Consider the following 21077-nt stretch of genomic DNA (forward strand, 5'->3'; position numbering starts at 1 on the left):
AGCAATAGGAGAGAGGAATTCTTTCTTTCCATACCTTCCTCACTGCTGTGTAAGGTATTAGGGTATTATGATCTGCAGTAGTAATGGGCATGAACAAGTGTTTTGCACAATTCAGAAGCCTCCCAGGAAGCAATTTTAGATCATTCCAATCTTAGCTGGTTTTGGTCCCCTGACCTAGCCCTTTTGCAGGAGAAAATGACCAGGGATGCCTGACACGTTCAGCAACCAAAGAACGGAGAGAAAATGAGTAGTTTGAACATCAGAAATAGCACGGAGAATTTCTTATTTGAATGCACTGAGAATGAAATTTTTTTCTCTCACCTAGATCATTACAACATGATTTCCATAGATATAATCACCTGAAAAACAACAGATACCATAGAAATCGTTTTATACGGTGAAACATGCTGGTATTTTGCAGACCCAATTACTTGAGATTTTAGCATGGATATTACTGGTAGAGAGGAATTGCTTCGTATTGGACTTTTCTCTTGATAGAATGCAATAAATATATACAGATTTCCCCAACTGTTCAAAGTTATGAACTGGGATTTACCAAGGAAGGAAAAATGTTTCAATACAGCATTATACTCTTACCGAATATTTTTCTTTATTTAGCTGATTCCTTTTTAAGTATTTCTAGGAGTTTCAGGGCAATAAAAAAGGAATCCTGAAATCTTCCAATAAGAAAATACAATTTTATGAGCAAGTATTTTATTTCTGCTCTTTCCCTGAAAGCCAAATCTATACTAAGGAAAATTCTATTTTGAACACGACTGAAACTTTATGAGTATTGAATCTCCATCCCATGTCATAGATTTCAAATGGAGAGATAAACTGTAGCAGAGCAGGGCTGCAAACGACATTGTTTAGATAAACATATCTTGTCAGAATTATCTCGGTGGCGGCATTAGAGGCTCCAGGCATATTTGGAACTAAGATTCTGGCTTAGGCTCTTAATAAGCAACATGACATGTCTCAAAAGACACTTGGCTTTTAAGAAAGAAAATTTTTTTTTTGGACCATGTGGATTGGAATCTTTCCACTGTACTACAAATATTCATAAAGGTATTCATTCCCAAAAGACAAAAGCTTAGAAAAACAGAACAGTTCAAATTACTGGATATTAGCAGAGAGATAAAAACTTGCCCTCTGGTCACTCAATTTTAATCTACATCATGAAAAAAAAAATCAATACGATATCAAAAAAAGATTGCAAGAGATAATGGAAAATGTTTAGACAATGTTGAATGGGTAGTGTAAAATAAATTAGTGTTATTTTCCTCTTAGGGAAAAAATAGAAGTTATTTCTCATTAGTAAAATGAGAAACGACTTTCTATATGGTATGTTCAGATTTGCATAAACATTTTTGCCAAATTTCCATATTTCTCAGGCAAGAAACAGATCGCTTAACTGCGTAATGGGAATTCAGTCTCATACTGAGCAAATCACTCACTAAGATTCATTCTTTTGGACCAGTATGTTGCAACCTGATGGAGAAAGCCTCACGGTTCCAGACTGAGTGAGGAACATTCTACTACATCAGTCAAAGAGCTATCTATGTTGATCGTTATAAGGCAATTTTGTTCTTGCCTTGCTCGTTATACAAATGGCGTTCTATACCTTACACAGAACTCTACAACTTAAGTGTATTCTTCCTGTCCAAATTAGCTACGGAAAAGAATGATGAGTTTCTTACCAACTAGTTTCTCTCCTCCCTGGGCTCAACACTGAACAATATTTTGCAGCTTACCTTGCCACGAGGTGTGGTCATGTGATGAGTTCCAGAACAATATTTTGCAGCTTACCTTGCCACGAGGTGTGGTCATGTGATGAATTCTGGCTCTGACCAGAATTCACGTGTACCACTTCCAGTCCCGCCTCCTAGTAAATTTCAACGAACAATGCTTATTCCTCATCTGCCCATTAAGTGCAGAGGACTCTGATGTTCTGGACACAAAAGATGGATGGGGTTTGGGTCCCTGAATGACGTCACAGAAAGCTGCTTATTTTCGACTGCACCAGAAAAAAGTAAACTTCTATGGTAAGCCACCAAGCTTTGGGATCTTACCTATTAGAGTGGCTAGTGCTACTCAACTAATACATTAGCATATATTCAAATACATTGTTTGAGCAACAATAAAGAGTTAAAATTTCAAAATCAAAAAAGTCTATTTTAATTAAGGATCACAACAGGTGAAAGAGGAAAGGTCTTTAGGAAGTGAATCAAAACATACATAATTGCAGACCAAAAAAGTATTTAATCCTAGTCCTAGTGATTAAGGTCATTAACAAAAACAATAAAACAGGATGAAACAGGGTAAACATTCCAGAAGAAACACAGACTTTCAAGCCAGAAAGAAACATTGGCAAATTCCAAGCTCTGGTCTTGGCTCGTGTTGTAAACTAGAGCAGCTTGATTAACCTTTCTCAGAAACTGTTTCCTCATCTATAAAATGAGGGATTAGGAAACTTAGCTGACAAGATTTTATAAAGACTTTATACACACACACACACACACACACACACACAAACCCACACACTATAGAAGACCTACTATCTGATACCTAAGAGGAACTCAATAAATAATAGCTATTATCACTAAGTGTTTACTAATGCATACAAGTATGACCAATAATATTTTTCAAATATTAACCTTTTATACTGGTGACTTAGGCAAGTACTAATCCAACAGAATGTAAATTCTGAAGACTCTTGGTTTTGAGTTTCAAAAGCCTAATGCCTGGTAAAAGACGAAAGATTTGGAAGGAAAAAGAAAAGGTGATGAAATGAAGGATTTCCCTACTCGTACACTAGAAAAAAATCCCGCTGGTTATGGGAAGGGAGGAAAGGGGCATTACACGGGAAATTAAAAAAAAAAAAAATCACTATGGATGTGTGTCCCTGGAAGGGAGGTAGGGAGAGTGAAGGAAAGAAATCCAGGGAGATCCAAGAGAATCAGATAGCAGAGGTGAACTGGGCCTCATTCCTGAGGAGAGCCTCTGAGGGTAACAGAAGGAGAGTAGTTTTCCCTTCTGCTTCCTCCACTCTTCCAGACCCCATGCACAGGCACTCCGAATCCCTATGTATAAAGAAGAGTCCAGGCAATGTCTAGGCAGATGGGCCTTAAACAACCTCCCAAGGCTCTCGCCCGTCCCGGCATGGCAGAAGAACGGTACAATGATTTCTCTGTTACACAGTGAGAGGATCACAGCAACAGGGGGGTGTCCAGATATGAGAGTGCCACCGCAGAAGGGAACGAATGACGGTCCAGGAAGCAACTGCCTGCTTGGACCAACGACCAAGAATACAAGGGAGAGACTGACATCGCCATGGATGCTAGCCCAGAGAGATGACAACCAAGGAGCAAACGTTCTGTCACACCATGCTCACCACGCCCACCACTCCATGCTTCGCGTCTACATAAGCCTGGATTCATGAAAAATTTATTTCCTCGATTCCATGGAATTGTGTTCAGTTATTGAAAGACAACACTATGAAATGAAAAATCTTAGCACAAGAGGTATAACTTACAACCGTTTGGCACTATTTTGATGAATGCAACAGAGGCAAATCGACTTCCAAGTCATTACTGAAACTTTTTCATACATGGTAAGTTGCCCACGCTTGTTAAAAGACTTACTGCGATCAGTAATGACGGTTCTAGCCTCTTGATTGCTGGTCTTGTTTTTCAAATTCTGGGCGGCGGTAATGAGTTCTTCCAACTGGGGGCGCCTCTGTTCCAAATCCTGCAGTGTTGCCTGAAGGAAAAAGCTTCACTTAATATTGAAGTTCACCGGCAGTGCGCATACCTTTTATGTAATACAAAGTAAAGTGCAATTTTCCAACCAACCAAAGCACTTCTGGAAATAAAAAAAAAATATGTTACTGGATATAAATCTCTAGTGTACAAGGCTTTATAGAGAACACTTTAACAGGAAATGTGTTTCATTCTTAGCCACCAAAAATATTACAGATGAAAATCTTGATTACAGACTTGCTTCACTATTTAAGAGCTTAGATGGAATCATTTCAGAGTACCTGGGTTCACTTAAACCAGTGCATGAGTGCCACAACCAAGAAATGTAATTTTTTGACTTATGACAGATAGCTATTTATACTTGTAATCTCATCTTGTGCAGTGTCAAAATTAAAGTGTATATTTTAGAAACAGAAAAAGCACAGAAGTGATCCGAGAGACGTAACTGATTTAACCTCTTTGTACCTGAGCTTCCTCACCTACCAGAAGGGGATGCAATAAGCTAAGTCAGTCCTTCCCCAACGTTGCCTTCGATGAGAATCACCTGATTCCTGCACCTCACCACCCACGTTCTCCCCCACCATGAACAAATGAGTAGGGAGGAGGGCTTGGAAAATGCCTTTTTAACAAATTCATTCTCTACTTAATTCTTACGACGAGGCAAGTTTGGAAAGCATCAGACTAGAAGGTAGTATTTATATTCTGTATTAGCAATTACTTTAATACTGCTTTAGGTAAAAGTACCAGCAGAATAAAGCCAAGAAATAGGTGTGTGTGTGTGTGTGTGTGTGTGTGTGTGTGTGTGTGTGTGTGTATGGATGTGTGTATTTATAGGTAGCCACGTTAATCACTAAGAAATTCCCCCCTCCCACCAGTGTCCATCTACTGTCTCTGTCAACTCACCCTCTCTGCACTAAAGGGCCCATGTCCCAGCGATATTTACATAGAAGCTTGGGAAAAATAAGACTTCTCGCTTGTTCTCTTTCTAAAATGGAATAAATTTTATTTTAATTTGGGAAGGCATAATGAATATTTGTTATTAGTTGATAACCCGTACGTGACAGATGTTTTACACACAATCTCGCGTTTTTATTCTCCTAATAACCACGCAGGAGGCCAATGAAAGTGAATAGATGAAACGTGGTGGAGATAGTAATGTTTAGGAAACTTAGTTATCTACCATGCCCTTTGACTACTGCCGATTTTCTAAGGATTTTTGGGTTCAGAAAGGCCGAGTTTCGATCGTTTGTGCGGTGTTTCTTTTGTGAACAGGTAGGGACACAGGCCTCGTGATTTCAGCGCAATTGCTTTCGGTAGTATTAAAATAATGGCAAGGACTTATCCAAACATTACACATCTATTTTGCGCATTTTCCCCTCTCTGTGTTGAAAAATTGGAGGGGCTAACTTTTAACCAATTTTCCACATTTGTAAGCTGTGATTGCTCAGAAGAAAAATCCAATTTTCAGGTTTCTAACTTTTATGGTTTCTTTACACAAAAGGGTGTTTGAAATATGGAACAAATTGCCAAAGACAGCTATTGAAGTAAGTGGCATAAGTCAGTTGGAGAGCACTGAACAAATTTTAAAGTAGGAACCATATAGTTGTGGATAGATTTTATGAAATAAGATGTTTTCCAGGGTTAGAATGTTAAACTCTGGTCATCTGTGACACAGCACGCTTAAAAGGTACTTCGGAATTCCTGACTCTTAAATATTTAACACATTCAAATAGATGCTTTAAAAACAGACTTACCCAGAAACCTCAGATAAAGTCAAATATTTCCCTCAAATTTAACCAAGAACTCTATATAATACAGGTAGCAAAGTACACAAATTTTTATCTATGGAGATAACACAGGGCACGAACGGATTAGGTAGGCTTTGTGCAATTTAAATTTTTTTTTTTAACATTTTATTTATTTTTGAGACAGAGGGAGACAGAGCATGAACGGGGGAGGGGCAGAGAGAGAGGGAGACACAGAATCGGAAGCAGGCTCCAGGCTCTGAGCCATCAGCCCAGAGCCCGACACGGGGCTCGAACTCACAGACCGCGAGATCGTGACCTGAGCTCAAGTCGGACGCCCAACTGACTGAGCCACCCAGGCGCCCCGGCTTTGTGCAATTTAAATGCAAATTTGTGTTTTTTGATACTTGGACATTTTTACACAACCAAGAGTATCTTTACCGTCATTTTCATTTGTTTTAATATTAATTCACCCTCAAACAGCCAAGCTATTCTTTGCTTCTCTCTTTTGCATGTATTTCCCAAGGTTGGCTTTACTTTTCTCCTTCTTTTAGGATCACAAAGTTCGTTTAAGACGTACGTTGTAGAAGTAACCTGATCAACTTTAATCTAAATTAAACCTGACCACAATGAACAGCTTTTACTGCTGAAATTAGCACGCATGTCAATTTAGACTTAACACAAGCCATTTTCCTCTCTAATGAACAAAATAGGTCTCAGGGTATTGTGAAACCTGTTCTCTAGTTGGGTGATTCTCTAATTCTGCTGACAGACACATGCTTTGTAAGCACCTGAGAAGATTATTAATGACATCCTTTGAAGCAGCCTCCTTAAAAACCTACAGAGATTCACAGCTGTAATAAAACTATTCATTTCTAAAGAATTTCAAAACAAAATCGTAACTCTTTATCCCACTCTTTGGTCAATACATACAAAGGTTCATTTCTAAAAAGAAATTGCACAATAATAATATATATTGCTATGGGATTTATCAGACACTAATATACTCATTAAATAGTGGTTTCTTAGTAGAGCACAATGGGAATTTTCTCCTTTGATTCTCTTTCCAGAAATAAAGGAAAGGATTTGAATATGGCATATTTAAATATTTTTTCCATTAAGATATTATAAAAACAGTGACTGAAAGGCTTTCTTGCTAATGAACAGCACACACACACTCAGTGAAAAGAATAATTATTTTTTTCTTTTCATTTGGTTTCCTTTTGAGTGTATTCTATTTGCTATTATAATTTCTCTTACCTGACAACGTGGTTTTATAATCTCCTAACTTTTCAAATAGAATGACCTTCGTCTCTATTCCACTGAGCCACCCACAGATGGGAGAACACCTTAGATCTAATCATTACTCAAATTACCCACCTTCAAAATACCCCTCGATGAAATTCTGTTCTTTGCCTCCCCATCTGGTACTCTCACCAGATGCTTCTCTCTGAGAAACACTCTTTCTACTCTAATCCTCATCCTCAAATGACCTCTAGGCCTCTTCTATTTATTGTTCAGTTTCCTCATTCTAGCTGTAGTGGTCCATATTTGTCATGCGAAAACAAGTAGCACACTATTTATGCTTATTTATTTTTCAGATAGGAGCCCGGATATTCATTACACATATAACTTACATGAACAAGACTAAAACCATGACATGCTTAACAGTACCTAAGCATGGTAATTGAGCATGTCTACACAGATTCTATCATTCTGGAAGAAACAAACACAAGGGAAGGAAGGAATCGATGTTATTCTAAGGAGTCATAAGCCAGCTACTGGGCTTTACTAAAAACAGCTTACCCCTTGGAGATGAGAATTCATCATGGATTCCACTAGCTGAGCAAAGACGGAAGAAAAAAAAAATCTTCAAATACAAAGTGAATCAGAAGTCGTTAATCCTACTAAGTCCCCCCCAGGGTTGAAGGAAGTGGTTATAAATAGCAATCCTATGAAAAGGGGAGTTAAACAATGAAACTATACATACTCTAAGTAGGTCATTCTGAGCTCTTAGAAAGAATTACACTTTGTTATTGTACTTGGTAAAATAGAATTCTACCTAATACTCAAGCAGAAGACTCTATGGTTTAGTTGAATAGTTAATATTTACATGTTTAAAAAAAGACCTGAACAATAAACTCTTCATATTTTTAATATTTCTACAAAAATCAATAGTGTTTACATATTTATACTTAGAACAAAGGCCCATGGTGATTTTCAGTAGTTGCCTTTTTCAGAAAATAAACATGACTTAAACTTACACATAAGGTAAAGATGTAGACCTTATATTCTTTCATTTATAATTTTCAAAGATTAACATCAAGGATGGACAAGGTGAAATAGTTTATTGAACCACTGTATGTATGGGAAAAAAAAGCATATGAGGCAGGTAGGGCCTAAACCGCAGCCTTTCTAGTAACTCAAAGAGTTTTACCTGTGAGGATGCTAATCCTATGCCTAGCTTTCAACTGCCTCACTGAGCACCTGCCGGCTTCTTCTCTGGCATGTGTTGCCTCTCCAAATAGGTTGGCCAAAACCAAAGCCGTCTTTTTTAGTAGGCTTCACGTCCAGTCCAAGTCCCAACGTGGGGCTTAAATTCATGACCCTAACATCAAGACCTGAGTTGAGATCCAGTCGGACACTTGACCGAATGAGCCACCCAGGCACCCACGGATCTGTCATTACTGTCCTCCAGTCCCTCACTTCTCTTTTACATTTTAAACTGGCCTGGATATTTTCCTACTCGGTATAACTTCTTTACGTTTCTGAATGTTCTACCTCCATCTCTGTTGGCAACTTCTTCATGAACACCTTCTAATTGTGGTTAGCCTTTTGTCCTCCATTCATTCAAGAAATACTTTTTTTAAAAAGCGTTTTATTTTTACATACTTTAAAAGTTAAGGAAAAATTGCAAGAATGGTCAAAGAACTCCCATGTATCCTTCACCCAGACTCACCAATTGTTAACATTTGGCCTCATTGCATTTATAACTTATCATTCTATCTCTCTCTGTGGATATAATTACATATGTACATATAATAGATACTGTTTTCTGAACCACCGGTGAATCATCTGCAGCTTTACCCTTTGATATTCCAGTGCTTAATTCTTAAGAAAAAAAGGCATTCTCTTACATAACTTCAGCTCAATTTCAAAGTCAGAAAATACACTACGGCTTTAGTTCTATAATCTAATCCACATTCTTTATTCATAGTTTGACAATTACCCCATTAATTGCCTTTCATTTACCGGTGCAGACTCATGCATTGCATTTAGTTGTCAAATCTTTTTAGCCTCCTTTAACCTCAAAAAGTTGTTTGCCTTTCTTTGAGCGTCATACCATTGACTGTTTCGAAGGCCAGTTATTTTGCAGAATGCCCCCCAATTTGGGTTTCAGCAAATAATTTTTAGGACTTACGTCAGTCTTTGACCCAGACACAGGTGATACAGAAGCAAAGGAGGAAACATTATTATTCTCAAGGAGAAAACAAACTAGTAGTTAAGACAGGCAGTAAATAAGCAATTACAATAGGCTGAGGTGAGTATTATGGTAGGGAAAGCACGAGGAGTTATCAAAGCATATAGGAGAGATATCTAATAAAATTTACGGGTTAAGGAGGGTCTTCTGAATGAAGTGGAATTTACATGGTCTTCAGCCCTTCTTTGTTTAAATTTTACAAACTTTTTTTTTAATTATCTCTAAGACTCCTTTATTATTATTATTTTTTAAAAAGTTTATTTATTTTTGAGAGAGAGAGGGAAAGAGTGCGGGCAGGGAAGGGGCAGAGAGAGAGTGAGACAGAATCTGAAGCAGCTCCAGGCTCTGAGCTGTCAGCACAGAGCCGGACGTGGGGCGTGAACCCAGACACCATCAGATCAAGACCTGAGCCGAAGTCAGACACTTAACCGACTGAGCCACCCAGGCATCCCTAAGACTCCTTTTTTTTTTTATAAAACTTTTTTTAAAGCTTTATTTGGGTGAGTTTGACAAATAGAAATTGTATATAATGGTATAACTCGATATCTTGATATATATATACACTGTGAAATAATCACCACACTCAGTATAGTCATCATCTCTCAGTTACTTTTGTGTGCGTGTGACGAGAACACTTAAGATCTACCCTTCTAGCAAATTTCAAGTTTACGGTACATTAACTACAGTTACAATAATGTATAGCAGATCTCTAGAACTTACTCATCTGAAAACTGAAGGTTTGTACCCAGTGATCAGCACTGCCCCATTTCCCCCACTTCCCAGCCCCTGGCAACCATCATTCTACTCTGTTTCCCTGAGTTCACCTTTTTCTAGATTCCAAATATAAGTAAGATCACACGGTACTGGTCTTTCTGTGTCTGGCTTATTTCACTCCGTATAGTGTTGTCCAAGTTCATCTATGTTATCACAAATGGCAGGATTTCCCTCTTTCTTCGGGCGGAATGATATCCCAGTGAATATATATATACATATACCATATTTTCTTTATCCATTCACCTGCTGACAGACATTTAAGTTGTTTCCATATCTTGGCTATTGGGAACAATGCTGCAATACACATAGCACCACAGATATCTCCTTGAGATCCTGACTTCATTCCCTTTGGATATATACCCAGAAGTGTTGTTTCCCATAGTGGCTGCACCAATTTCTATTCCCACCAACAGTGTACAAGGTTCCCTCTTCTCCACACCCTCACCAACGCTGTAATAGCTCCTCTTTTTGGAAACAGCCCTTGCAACATGTGTGAGGTAATGCCTCACTGTGGTTTCGGGTTGTATTTCTCTGATGATCAGTGATGGTGAACCCCTTCTCGTGTACTTCTTGGCCACTTGGATGCCTTCTTTGGAAAAATGTTTACTGAGGTCTTCTGCCCATTTTTGATTCTGATTATTTGGTTTTCTGCTATTGAGTTTCAGGAGGTTCTTCTTACGTATTTTAAATCTTAACCCTGTATCGGATACATGATTGGCAAATATTTTCTCCCATTTTGTAGGTCATCTTTCATTCTGTTGATTTTTTTTCCCTTTGCTGTGCAGAAGCTATTTTTTTTTTAATTTGATGCACTCTCACTAGTGTATTTTTGCTTTTATTGTCAGCGATTCTGGTGTCATTATCCAAAAAATCATTGCCCAGACTAACGTCAAGAAGCTTTTCCTGTGTTTTCTTCCAGGAGTTTTATGTTTACAGGTCTTTAAATACCACTGCTGCTAATACCCACTGTGGTGGCCATGACAATGTGCAAGCCTTTTACGACTGGGACCTAACTGACTGAGGAACCCAGCTGCTGCCTTTGGAAACCCATCACTACACTGAAGAGAAGCCAAATCTCCCGCAGACTGTTCCCACCAATGACTGAATGTGATAGCAATACTGAAGTGGAGCCTTTTTTGGGAGACATCGGGCTCCTGTGGCTGATTTGGGCTCAGCAACTCCCCAACGGCTTTGCTTAGACTGCACACTGGGATGCTTCCGCCTTCTCTCCCTCTTTCTTTCATCTGGGGTCAGGCTTGCATTTTAATGTAATGGCTCTCCCACCTTCTCTCACTTCCTCCCCATGTCCTTGCACAAAGATATCTCCTCAAATAAAATCATTTCCTTTTTAATCCTGTCTTGGGATATTTAATCTCAAGCCCCAACTACTATACCCACTTTTGCTCTTTTAGACCCTAAACTTCTCATCAACTCTTCAGATCTACGTAACATGGTGATTCCATGATATTACCACCAAGATGTATAACTCACAATTTCTGAACATTACCAATATCCCTTTTAAGATTCAAGTGAATTAGTATTTCAAAAGCACCTCTATTAAAAACCACAGCTACTTTTTTTTTAAAGGAATATGCCCCTTACTTTCAGTGCGCCTAGAATTGAACTGGTAGATAAAAGAATGATTTAGATGTGTTACATTGTGATGGTGAGGTTCTATTCTACACACGTAGCTCAAGAATACTAGGTTATCAAAGCAAGCCGCCAAAATTCCTTTATGCATAACAAACACTAGAGTTCCTGGAAAACATTTGTAAAAGGAATTTTTTGGCAAGTTTTCAGACTCTGGAAGATAGCAAAGTTAAGAAAAATGTATTCCATTGGATAGGCAGAGATCTCAATCAGGGCTGGCTTCATGGGTCCCGTGCTTGGTTTACCGTGGTGCTGCGGCCATCTTGAAGTTCTTTATCATTTTTGTTAACAAAGGGTCCTTCATTTTCATGTTGAACTGGGTCCCACAATTTATGCAGCCAATCCTGACCTCAAGCCTGAAGTTAGCAGAGAATAAAAGTTGTGATGGGAAGGCTGCACTTTAACACAAATTATATTACGTCCATCAGATGCCTCTTGTTTGGTTCCTGAGAACTTACTCTAAGTTTCTTTAAGTATCAACCAGGAAGCTAAAAGATCCATGTTTGGGGGAAAATCTCTTCTGGTCAGGAAATGCAGAACAAAACAATTGGCCGTTGTCTGAGATGGGACCCTGTCAGCACCAATGGTTACTGGACAAGCGAAGTCTTTGTGATTGTGGGAGAAGTAAAGCAAGGAACATATAGAGAAAGTGGCAAATCATCTAAGAATTTGGGATTAAAAGGGTAAACTGTCGCCCTGGCAATAATAATGGCTGTGGGGGATCTCAAATTCCATTTACAGTTTTAGCTAGTTATTAGTTGTTTCCAAGGCTAGCGTGGCTTTGAAAAATACATGAGAAACAATTAGTAATTAATTCCATGAACAGTTACTAACCTGCAAATATATGCAAAGCACTCGGCTAATAGACATAGACAAATAAACCTTGACCTCTTTCTTTAAGGAGCTCATAATCTAGCCAAAAATAAAGAACTCATCGACAATTAATAGAGTGATTAATTAATCAACAATTAATAAAATTCCTAACAACAGTAAGAGTTGTTTATTAAGCATTTACTATGTGCCAGAATAGTCTACCATAGTCCACAGAGAATGGACTCTGGAGTCAGGCTGCCTGGGTTTGAATCCTGGCTGCCATTCACTTGGTTGATTATTTTCAGCAAGTTACTTAACCATTCTCTTCTTCATTTCTACCACTGTAAAATGAAGATTATAAGAATATCTATCCCTTAAGTTTGTTATGAGGATAAATAGGGCTCATGTTTATAAAATGCTTGGAATACTTTCTGTTGCATAAGAACCATAAAAGCGCTCAATAAAAAAAATAATCAATTTAATCATCATAATACTCTGATAGGTACTGTTATCTCCATTTTACAGATGAGGAAAATGAAAGAAAAAGGAGTTAAGCAATTTGTCCAGGACCACACACACTACGTGTCAGAACTTCTAACATAGGACATGTGGTCCCAGAGTCCACACACTTACGAGCTATGTACGATATAGTTACAAAGTACGTATGCTGTAGTATAATAGAGTATATTACAGGATAACATAGTATGATTTAATTATTGCACAGATGAGATTAAATGGGACAGGAACATGAAATGGGAACACAAAAGGGGAAATCAGTGATTTAAGTAATTCACTTAGTACTGAATCAGTTAGGGTACCTGCAATGAACAAATGACCCATCCAAACTGGGATGGGGAGACTTTCCTCAAGGCTGGAAAAGCTAAGTGGAGGGTGCCGTTAAGAGAGTCTGAGACGTAGCTGCAGGGAGAGGACCTCTTGACAGGGGCTGAGGCTGTAAAGGGGCCTAATGATCACCTGACTCGCCCTCCTCTCTCCCTCTGCACCACCAGTGCCTCCCATTAGAAGCGCACGATCACTGGGTAAGCAAGCTTACCGCTGCTCATATTATTTGGCCTCCCAGGGTGCAACAGGAAGTTAGACAGTATATCTGAGAAAAGGTCTAGCAAAAGCACCAAAGTAAATGGCGAAGACAGAAACAGCCACTGAAAGGAATCAGTTTGGGGAATGATCACACATGGGAATTTTGAGGAAAGACTTCATAGAAAGGATGGTGCTGTGGTTGAACCTTGGAAGATATGGCTAGGTCATGAGGAGGGCTGTATAAGGGAAAGAGGGGCGCCTGGGTGGCTCAGGTGGTTAAGCATCTGACTCTTCATTTCAGTTCAGGTCATGATCTCATGGTTTGTGAGTTCAAGCCCTGTATAGGGCTCTGGGCTCACAGCACGGAGCCTGCTTTGGATCCTCTGTCTCCCTCCCTCTGTCTTTCCCCCACTCATGTGTGCATGAGCTCGCTCTCTCTCTCTCTCTCCCTCAAAAATAAATAAAATGTTAAAAAAATAAGGGAAAGAAAAGCATGAGCAAAGACATAGAAATAAAAGAAAGCCTCAGCTAGGGTAGCTGATGTCTACAATTTCACCGGGAAAAATAGGAGATAATTTAGATAGGCACAGCGGAAGCCCTCAGAGTTACATTTCACTACTCACGTCGTGTCATTTATCTTCCTGTTTATATATTTGGTTTACTTATAATCAAATTTGTTGTATAGGGCACTGTGATGAGATAAAAGAAAATTGATCTTGTTTTATGGTTGGGTTTTTGAAAACCAGCCTGAGGTATTTGGATTTTATCAAGAGGAACCAGGTAACAGTGAAGACTAGAAAAAATGAAGGCATGGGAGCCACGACTTGCTGAAGGCCATGCCCTTGTACACTTTATCCTTTCTGGCTGGAACACCTTCCTCCGTTCTTGGTCTTTTCCGGGAAATATGGTAAACAGACAACCGTGCGTGAGAGTGATGACTGACCAAAGGACTGAACACAGTAGGGGGAAACGGCAATGCAAAAAAGATAATTCTAACTAGAAGGGTGGGGGAATGACTAGAACATACATCTCTGTTTCAAGCAGTGTTTGTTAATATTATAAAAATTAGTGATCAGTTGCCTACCTTTAAACAAGAAACCTAGGATAGCTAGTTAAGAAATTATCAGCTTCAAAAACCAGTAGGACAGTCTGTGGGATTTATCGCTCTGCTTTTTGGTAATAATATCTTCCTTATTCGTTGGCATTTCGGGGGGCTTACAAAACTTAAGCTTCCCGAATCTGAGGCCTTTCTTGTAATGGTGTGATATAAAGCTAATCTACTATTAGCATGTTATTTTTAAAATAAATTCTTTCCTGTGGTTGAAAAAGAGATTTTGATGATCATTTGCAAGTTATTCTGCCACAGAAAATGTAAAGAATTGATTCACTTGCATTCCATAAACCCCTTAACATGCAAAAATGAAAACTTTCAGTTACACAAGCCAGTAAGTAAATAATGGGGTCTAAATTAGGGATCTTGAAATATAATTTCAAAGTCAAGAAGAAAGAAGAATTTTAGGCTACAATTTGTCGATAATGGTTTGCAAATACATTTCTTAGCTGATAGAAAGGGCGCTGATATTTTTAGCTGCTCAACATTAGATCTATCAGTTATTCTACGTTGTTCACATTTCTTGAAACTCTCTTGTTCTGTAAATTCCTCATGTCGACAAAGTTTAACTGGGGCAGTTTTAAGACCAGTTTTTGTCATGTACGTCACATTTGCTTTTGATGTCATGACGAATGAAATGAGCGATGCATTTTTTTTTCTCCCCCCATATATTTTAGAAGAAAGGGAAAACCGAAATCATTTTATACTATACGTATTTTGGGGTTTTTTTTCTGCTCAAGTTTTCCATCATTCATTTCTTGTTCTATCTTAAATAACACCATTTGGGAGGCATTCTAACTTCAAGTAGTCAAGATAATTTGTCTTTTATCTAATCAGAGCACACTATACAGCAATTTGAATTGTAAGTGAACCAAATTAATAAAATGGACGACAAATTACATGACACGAGCAGTGAAACGTAACTCTCTGAGGGCATTATTTGTAATATTTTTCCTGGTGCAGAATATCCTGATTTTGCATCCTAAAGATACTATCCACAGCTGTAGAAATGCCAGATAAAGAGGCCCAGCGTTAACAGGTAACTGCGTACCAATCAATCAAATGGGTGGGAAATATGTACTGGCAGGAGTCTACGCACAATACATTACAGTAGGGCATGTGCTTTGTGGGTGAGAGAGGATGGAATAAAAGAACATTCCCAATGAATTCAACTTGCAATGAGCTAGCAATGCAGCTGGGGAGACGATCTTCAGGCCTGCCCATTCCCATTCACACATGCAGTTAGTCAGTAAGAGAACACAGTATGTAAATGGCAAACGTTACAGTCTACAGGCTATAGACTCTATGCTGATGGGGTTCTGAAGAACGCAATTTTAATACGAGCCTGTTTAGGGAAAGTGACTTTGAGGATCAGGAAGCTGAACTATCATTTACGCGATGAACAGGATTGATAGCGATGACCCAGTGATGGGAGGGGCGATTCCAGGGCAAGGACAGAGCTTAAACCAACGTGTGGAGGCACCAATACACTATAGAGTGCTCCAGAAGGGGGGGCTGCTCTGCAGTGAGCAGAATTTTCATGGCCGTGACCAAGCTGGGAAGGGAAGCTAGGGCTCTGACTACCAGACGAATGAGTAAGGACATGATACCGAAGGCAATGGGCAGCACCGGAGTTTCTAGAACAGAGGAATGACCCAATAAAAGTGGCAGTGTGGAAATATTAACCTTGCACCTTTGCATCCAAAGTACTTTTTTTAAATTTTATTTATTGATTATTGACAGAGAGAGAGAGAGAGCAGTTAGGGGAAGGGCAGAGAGAGAGACAGAGAGAGAGAGAGAGAGCGCGCGAATCCCAAGCAGGCTCTGTGCTCTCAGCACAGAGGCCGATGTACGGCTCGAACTCACAAAACGGGAGATCATGGCTTGAGCAGCAATCAAGAGTCGGGCACTTAACCGACTAAGCCACCCAGGTGCCCCATGTCCAAAGTCCTTTTGAAGAGAGGACTCAAAAGCTGAACTGTAATGACCCAAGAAAACCCTCCCTCATCCAGCCCCTCTGTTTACATTTCCAGTCATGAAAACATGCAAACCATTCTAAATTAACCTCATGCATCCTTTTATTTCAGGAGAAAATAGGAACTGCACTGCACGTAAGTAAAAGAAATTCAGCCCCACTGCTGGTAACGAACTGTCACAGAGAATTATTAAGCAGATTTTCTGATCCCACTTGTCATGTGATATTAAATTAGATGCGAGTACATAGTGACTGTTGTTTCAGTTTAGAAAAAAGTGAACACTCAGAATGTTAAAATTCTTAGATTCCTGCTCTGAAGAATAAAGAGACTGCCAGGGAATGAGAGAGAATTGGGATCCCTCAATTATCAGCGGTAATAAGAATTATCAGCATAATATTTTGATGTCACATTTTGTGAACTTAACGTTGCAATGTCCTTTTACATCTATTATTGCATTAGACCTATGATATTTCCTTTGGGAAATGAGTCTTCAGGTAAGTCTCCAGGTTCTAGGAAAGAAGACTGTTATTTAATAAGTACTATACTAATCCCTTCAACAACAAAAGTTCATGGCCAATGAAAGGTTATGCTAAAAATGCATCCAGCCTTTTTCGTGTTTTCAAAACATTTTAAAGATGCCACTTATTTAGCTGAGATGAGAACCGTGGTACGTATCGCCAAAGTAAGAGATGTCACTGTTCTGTGACGCTACCCGGACGTGCAAGTCAAGTGGAGACTGAGTGATCATCTAGAGGCAATTAAACTCATATACACAGTCAATCGGTGTAATTCAAGCCCTCAAAGGCTCCTTTCCCATCTTTGAGTGGTGTATGGGAAGACGTGAATTATCAAAATAATTGGCACAGCTGTTCAATTCATGTTGCATATACAGGGAGAGAACTGGGCTCAGTTTATTTATCTGTAAAATGAGGGTAATTACCTTTATATCACCCAATCTTGGGGACAGAAAAGTCATAAACCTATTTATAAACATTCAAGTACCTTAGGTAGAAATGAGTCACATATGGCTAGTCCGAGTTTCTGTGCAGTAACAGCAACTGAGGAATATGTTACCAAGAATGTATTTCATTTATCAGGTCTCGACCTTCTGACGTCACCAAGTTCTGAGCCCTACAGAGCAAAGATCACCTGCGGATAGTGAGCCATTATGTGTCTGTGCTAAAAAATGGTATCTTCATGGCATGGAAACCTCTTTGAGTTTTACAAACAAGTGTGAGACGAGTGAGAGCGGGAGGCAGGGAGCATGAGGGCAGCTGTGTGCATTCACACAGGAGACACAATATCCAAAAGGAGAAGAGAGGTGTGCCCCAATCTATACGACACCTTTGCATCAAAACAGTGTGATGTGTCCCATTAGACGTACATATAAAGAAAAAAAAAAGCTCAACAATTGGGCCTCGTGCTTCAAAAGAGACAACATTCTTTGCATATACTCAGAGGCCGACATTGATCTATTTCTTCTCAGACATTATATGACTGGGGAAAAGATAAAAATCTGCCTTTGATTGGGTGCTATGTGTTTAAGCCCTGGCTTAGCTGTAAATCATTTGTGAAGATCATTTCTCGGTAGGTGAATAGAGTTGCTCTCATGGAGTGTTAATACACTTGCAGTGAAGTGTTGCTGGGGTAGGAGGTGTGAGACATTGATCAGGAGCTTAAGAGATGAGCTATTTATTTCTGCTGTTGTAAGAGGAAATTTTCTATAATAAAACAATGATTCTGCTTCCCTGTCAAAAAAAAATGCCATTTTATGACATAAAAGCTCTCTTCAGTAAACAAAGAACAGACTGTTATTGGGGGACATAAAAATTACAATAGAATATATTTCCCTGTAGGAGCACAACAGCCTTTAACTCAATTGGAACTTACCGTGTGACAGCTTTTAAAGGAGGGGACATATTCTAGGGGGAGAAGCTCAGACATACTTTTCAATTCTCTGGACTGTACTAGTTCTGATCCTATAAAAATGGGTCTACATTAGCACACTGTGCCACTAAATCACACACTCGCGCTGCACCATGAAAGAAGCCCAACCGGGGGGGGGGGGGCGGGGAGGAAGAAGGGGCGCACTGCTTCACGTGGCACAGTTCCAAGCCAACCCATGGCTCGACCAAAGCCGATTTTGAGGAATATGGAAACCTCATGTTCTGTTTGATAGGAAAGTGTGCACAACTCTTTACCCATGAGCCTCTAGATGTGCTCCAAGGGCAAGTTTAATCAGTTCTTAACTGGAGATTGCAATGCTGCATACCTAATCAAGCTGTTTACATTATAGGGAAGAGTTAAGTTTAATTCTCTGTTTTATGGGGAAGGGTGCTTAATATTAACGCCCATTTCAATAAATTTTAAGTCATTTAAAAAGAAGCAGCAATCCGTGGAGAAAGGTTGCAGTAAGAATTCTCTCTTCACATTTCTGTGTTTTATTTACCGGACATTTTAGAGGCGTGAGACCAGGTGAGGCAAAAACTGGTAACAATACATAAAACAGTACTGTCGGTTGGTTCTCATTTCTAATACTTCTATCTCAGTTCTTCCTCCCTCTTTCCTGTCTCTCTCTCTGTTCCATGAATGATCTGCCTTCCTTTTAGCGGAAGTTTTCTCTAAGATAGTGGCCAGAGGGGTGCTAATGAGGTCAATACTTCCATTAAAACTTCACAAAGCTAATCCCGAGCTGTTGGTTCATGAAAGGGATGACATCATACACAAGTATTGACAAAATTAACTCTTAGCACCTGTGTTACTACAGAGAAGTCTGAGTATTAAATATTTGTACAAAGGGCAGCCCAAAACAGAAGGTTAAAAAAAAATAAGGAGAAAAGGGAATCTGAGGGATGCAACGGATTACACGGATTTGGCTTCGTAAATATCCATCGTGTAATCTTTTACTAGTAATTATCTGCCCCAATCTGGATCCACTTAAATACAGTCCTCTCCATCAATAACTACTGAAACTTGTCACCCCGTTCCCTGCCTTACAATTCAAACTCCCATGGCCTAACAATTCTAACACAGCAACAACTAGTATTGTGAGTTTCCTATGTGCCAGAAACTGTCCTAAGCACCTTACCTATATTAATGTAGACCAACCATCTGAGTTAGGCACTTTTACTATCTTTTATAGATAAGAGAAATGAAGCACAGAGAGGTTACATAACGTATGCAAAGTCACAAAAGTAAGATGTGGTGTGGGTGGAAGAAAATGCCCCAGATCGTCCTTTTCCAGTGTTTTTTTTTCCCCCGTACATCATAGCTACCACTTCCTCAGCAGCTACAATGTAGCAGAAGCTGGGCTAGATGGTTCACAAACGCGATTTAATCCTGAGACAACTCTCCCTAGGTGGCTATTCTTACACATGACCAAATGGGCTCAGAGGAGACTCATAACTTCCCCAAAGACAGCCAGACACCTCGGAGGAGAAGAGCATTTGAACTCAGGTCTGCCTGATTGCCACGCCTATCCCTGTCTGCCCGCAGCATCTGAACAAACTACCCTCCTTTCTCTTCTCAAATATATTCTTCACTTTCCTGCCCCTGTGATGCTTCTACTGACACTGAACCCCTCAATGCTTCATGGCAGTTCAGTATCTAAAACCGAGTGCAACGGGTTAAACAATGAAAAAAAAAAACAAACGGAGGGAAAGTTACATAATTGGTTTGTTACTGTTCATTTTTCCCAACTTCATTTCCAAATGGACATTTTCTCTTGTTTTGTCTTTACCGCTGTCATGCCGCACCATTGCTTCCAAATTTGTCTTTTTTTAAATTAAAAAAAAATTTTTATGTTTATTTCTGAGGCAGAGAGAGACAGAGCATGAGCGGGGGAGGGGCATGGAGAGAGGGTGACACAGAATCAGAAGAAGGCTCCAGGCTGAGCTGTCAGCACAGAGCCGGACGCGGGGCTCGAACTCACAGACCGCGAGATCATGACCTGAGCCGAAGTCGCTCGCTCAACCGACTGAGCCACCCAGGCACCCCTGTCTTTTTTTAAATACCGGAAATACATATTTCTGTGGTTAAAATGGGCGATCATGACATTTTCTTCATACCCTAATTCCTTATAGTTAAGAGAAAATAAGCCTGCATTAAGAAAGCCTGCATTAAAATTGCGCAAAATCAGCTGGTATCAAATGTTCACGGCTGTATTAGTTATCTGTCGTTAATTTCATGGTTTGAAACAATCTGAATTTATTGTTTTACACTTCTGGAGGTCAAAAGTCTGAACACTGGCGTTAGAAACAAAAATTAAGGTGTCAACAGAGCTTGAGTTCCTTCTGGAATCTCTGAGAAACAACCTGTTCCCTTGCCTTTTCCAGCTCCAGAGGCTTCCTGGGCTCTTGGCCCAGCTGCGCCATCTTAAAAGCCAGCAGGGTAGCACCTTCTCATTCCTCCCCTGCCTGTTTGGATTATCTCCTTGCGGCCTCTCTTCTAAACACCTCTGTGATGACCATGGGCACACCAGAATAATCCATGAAGATCCTCCACCCCCATGTCAACATCCTTAACCTCACCCTTTCCACAAAGTCCCTTTCACCGTGTAAGGTAACATACAGGTGGCAGGGGTGAGGACACAGCTATCTTTGGGGAGCCATTAGTCACCCCACCACCAATGGTCTGCAGCCACTTAGCATATAACTTTCGGTCACAATGTGGCACACCCTTCTTGGGGCTGATTCAGTACTACGCGGAAGTCAGTGCGAAGGGTTA

The 21077-nt window shown here is 39.7% G+C and overlaps 1 protein-coding gene across 16 annotated transcripts in view; it reads right to left on the minus strand.

Moving 5' to 3' along the window:
• The window catches only part of DMD (dystrophin), a 2092562-nt gene that overhangs the window by 571109 nt on the left and 1500376 nt on the right, over window positions 1-21077 (minus strand). For all 16 annotated transcript variants that reach the window (XM_053201917.1, XM_053201921.1, XM_053201923.1 and 13 more), the window contains one exon: window positions 3645-3762. In XM_053201917.1, coding sequence (XP_053057892.1) covers window positions 3645-3762 — 118 coding nt within the window. The remainder of the gene's footprint in view (window positions 1-3644; window positions 3763-21077) is intronic.

Source organism: Acinonyx jubatus, chromosome X (genome assembly GCF_027475565.1).
Source record: "Acinonyx jubatus isolate Ajub_Pintada_27869175 chromosome X, VMU_Ajub_asm_v1.0, whole genome shotgun sequence".
NCBI lineage: Eukaryota > Metazoa > Chordata > Mammalia > Carnivora > Felidae > Acinonyx > Acinonyx jubatus.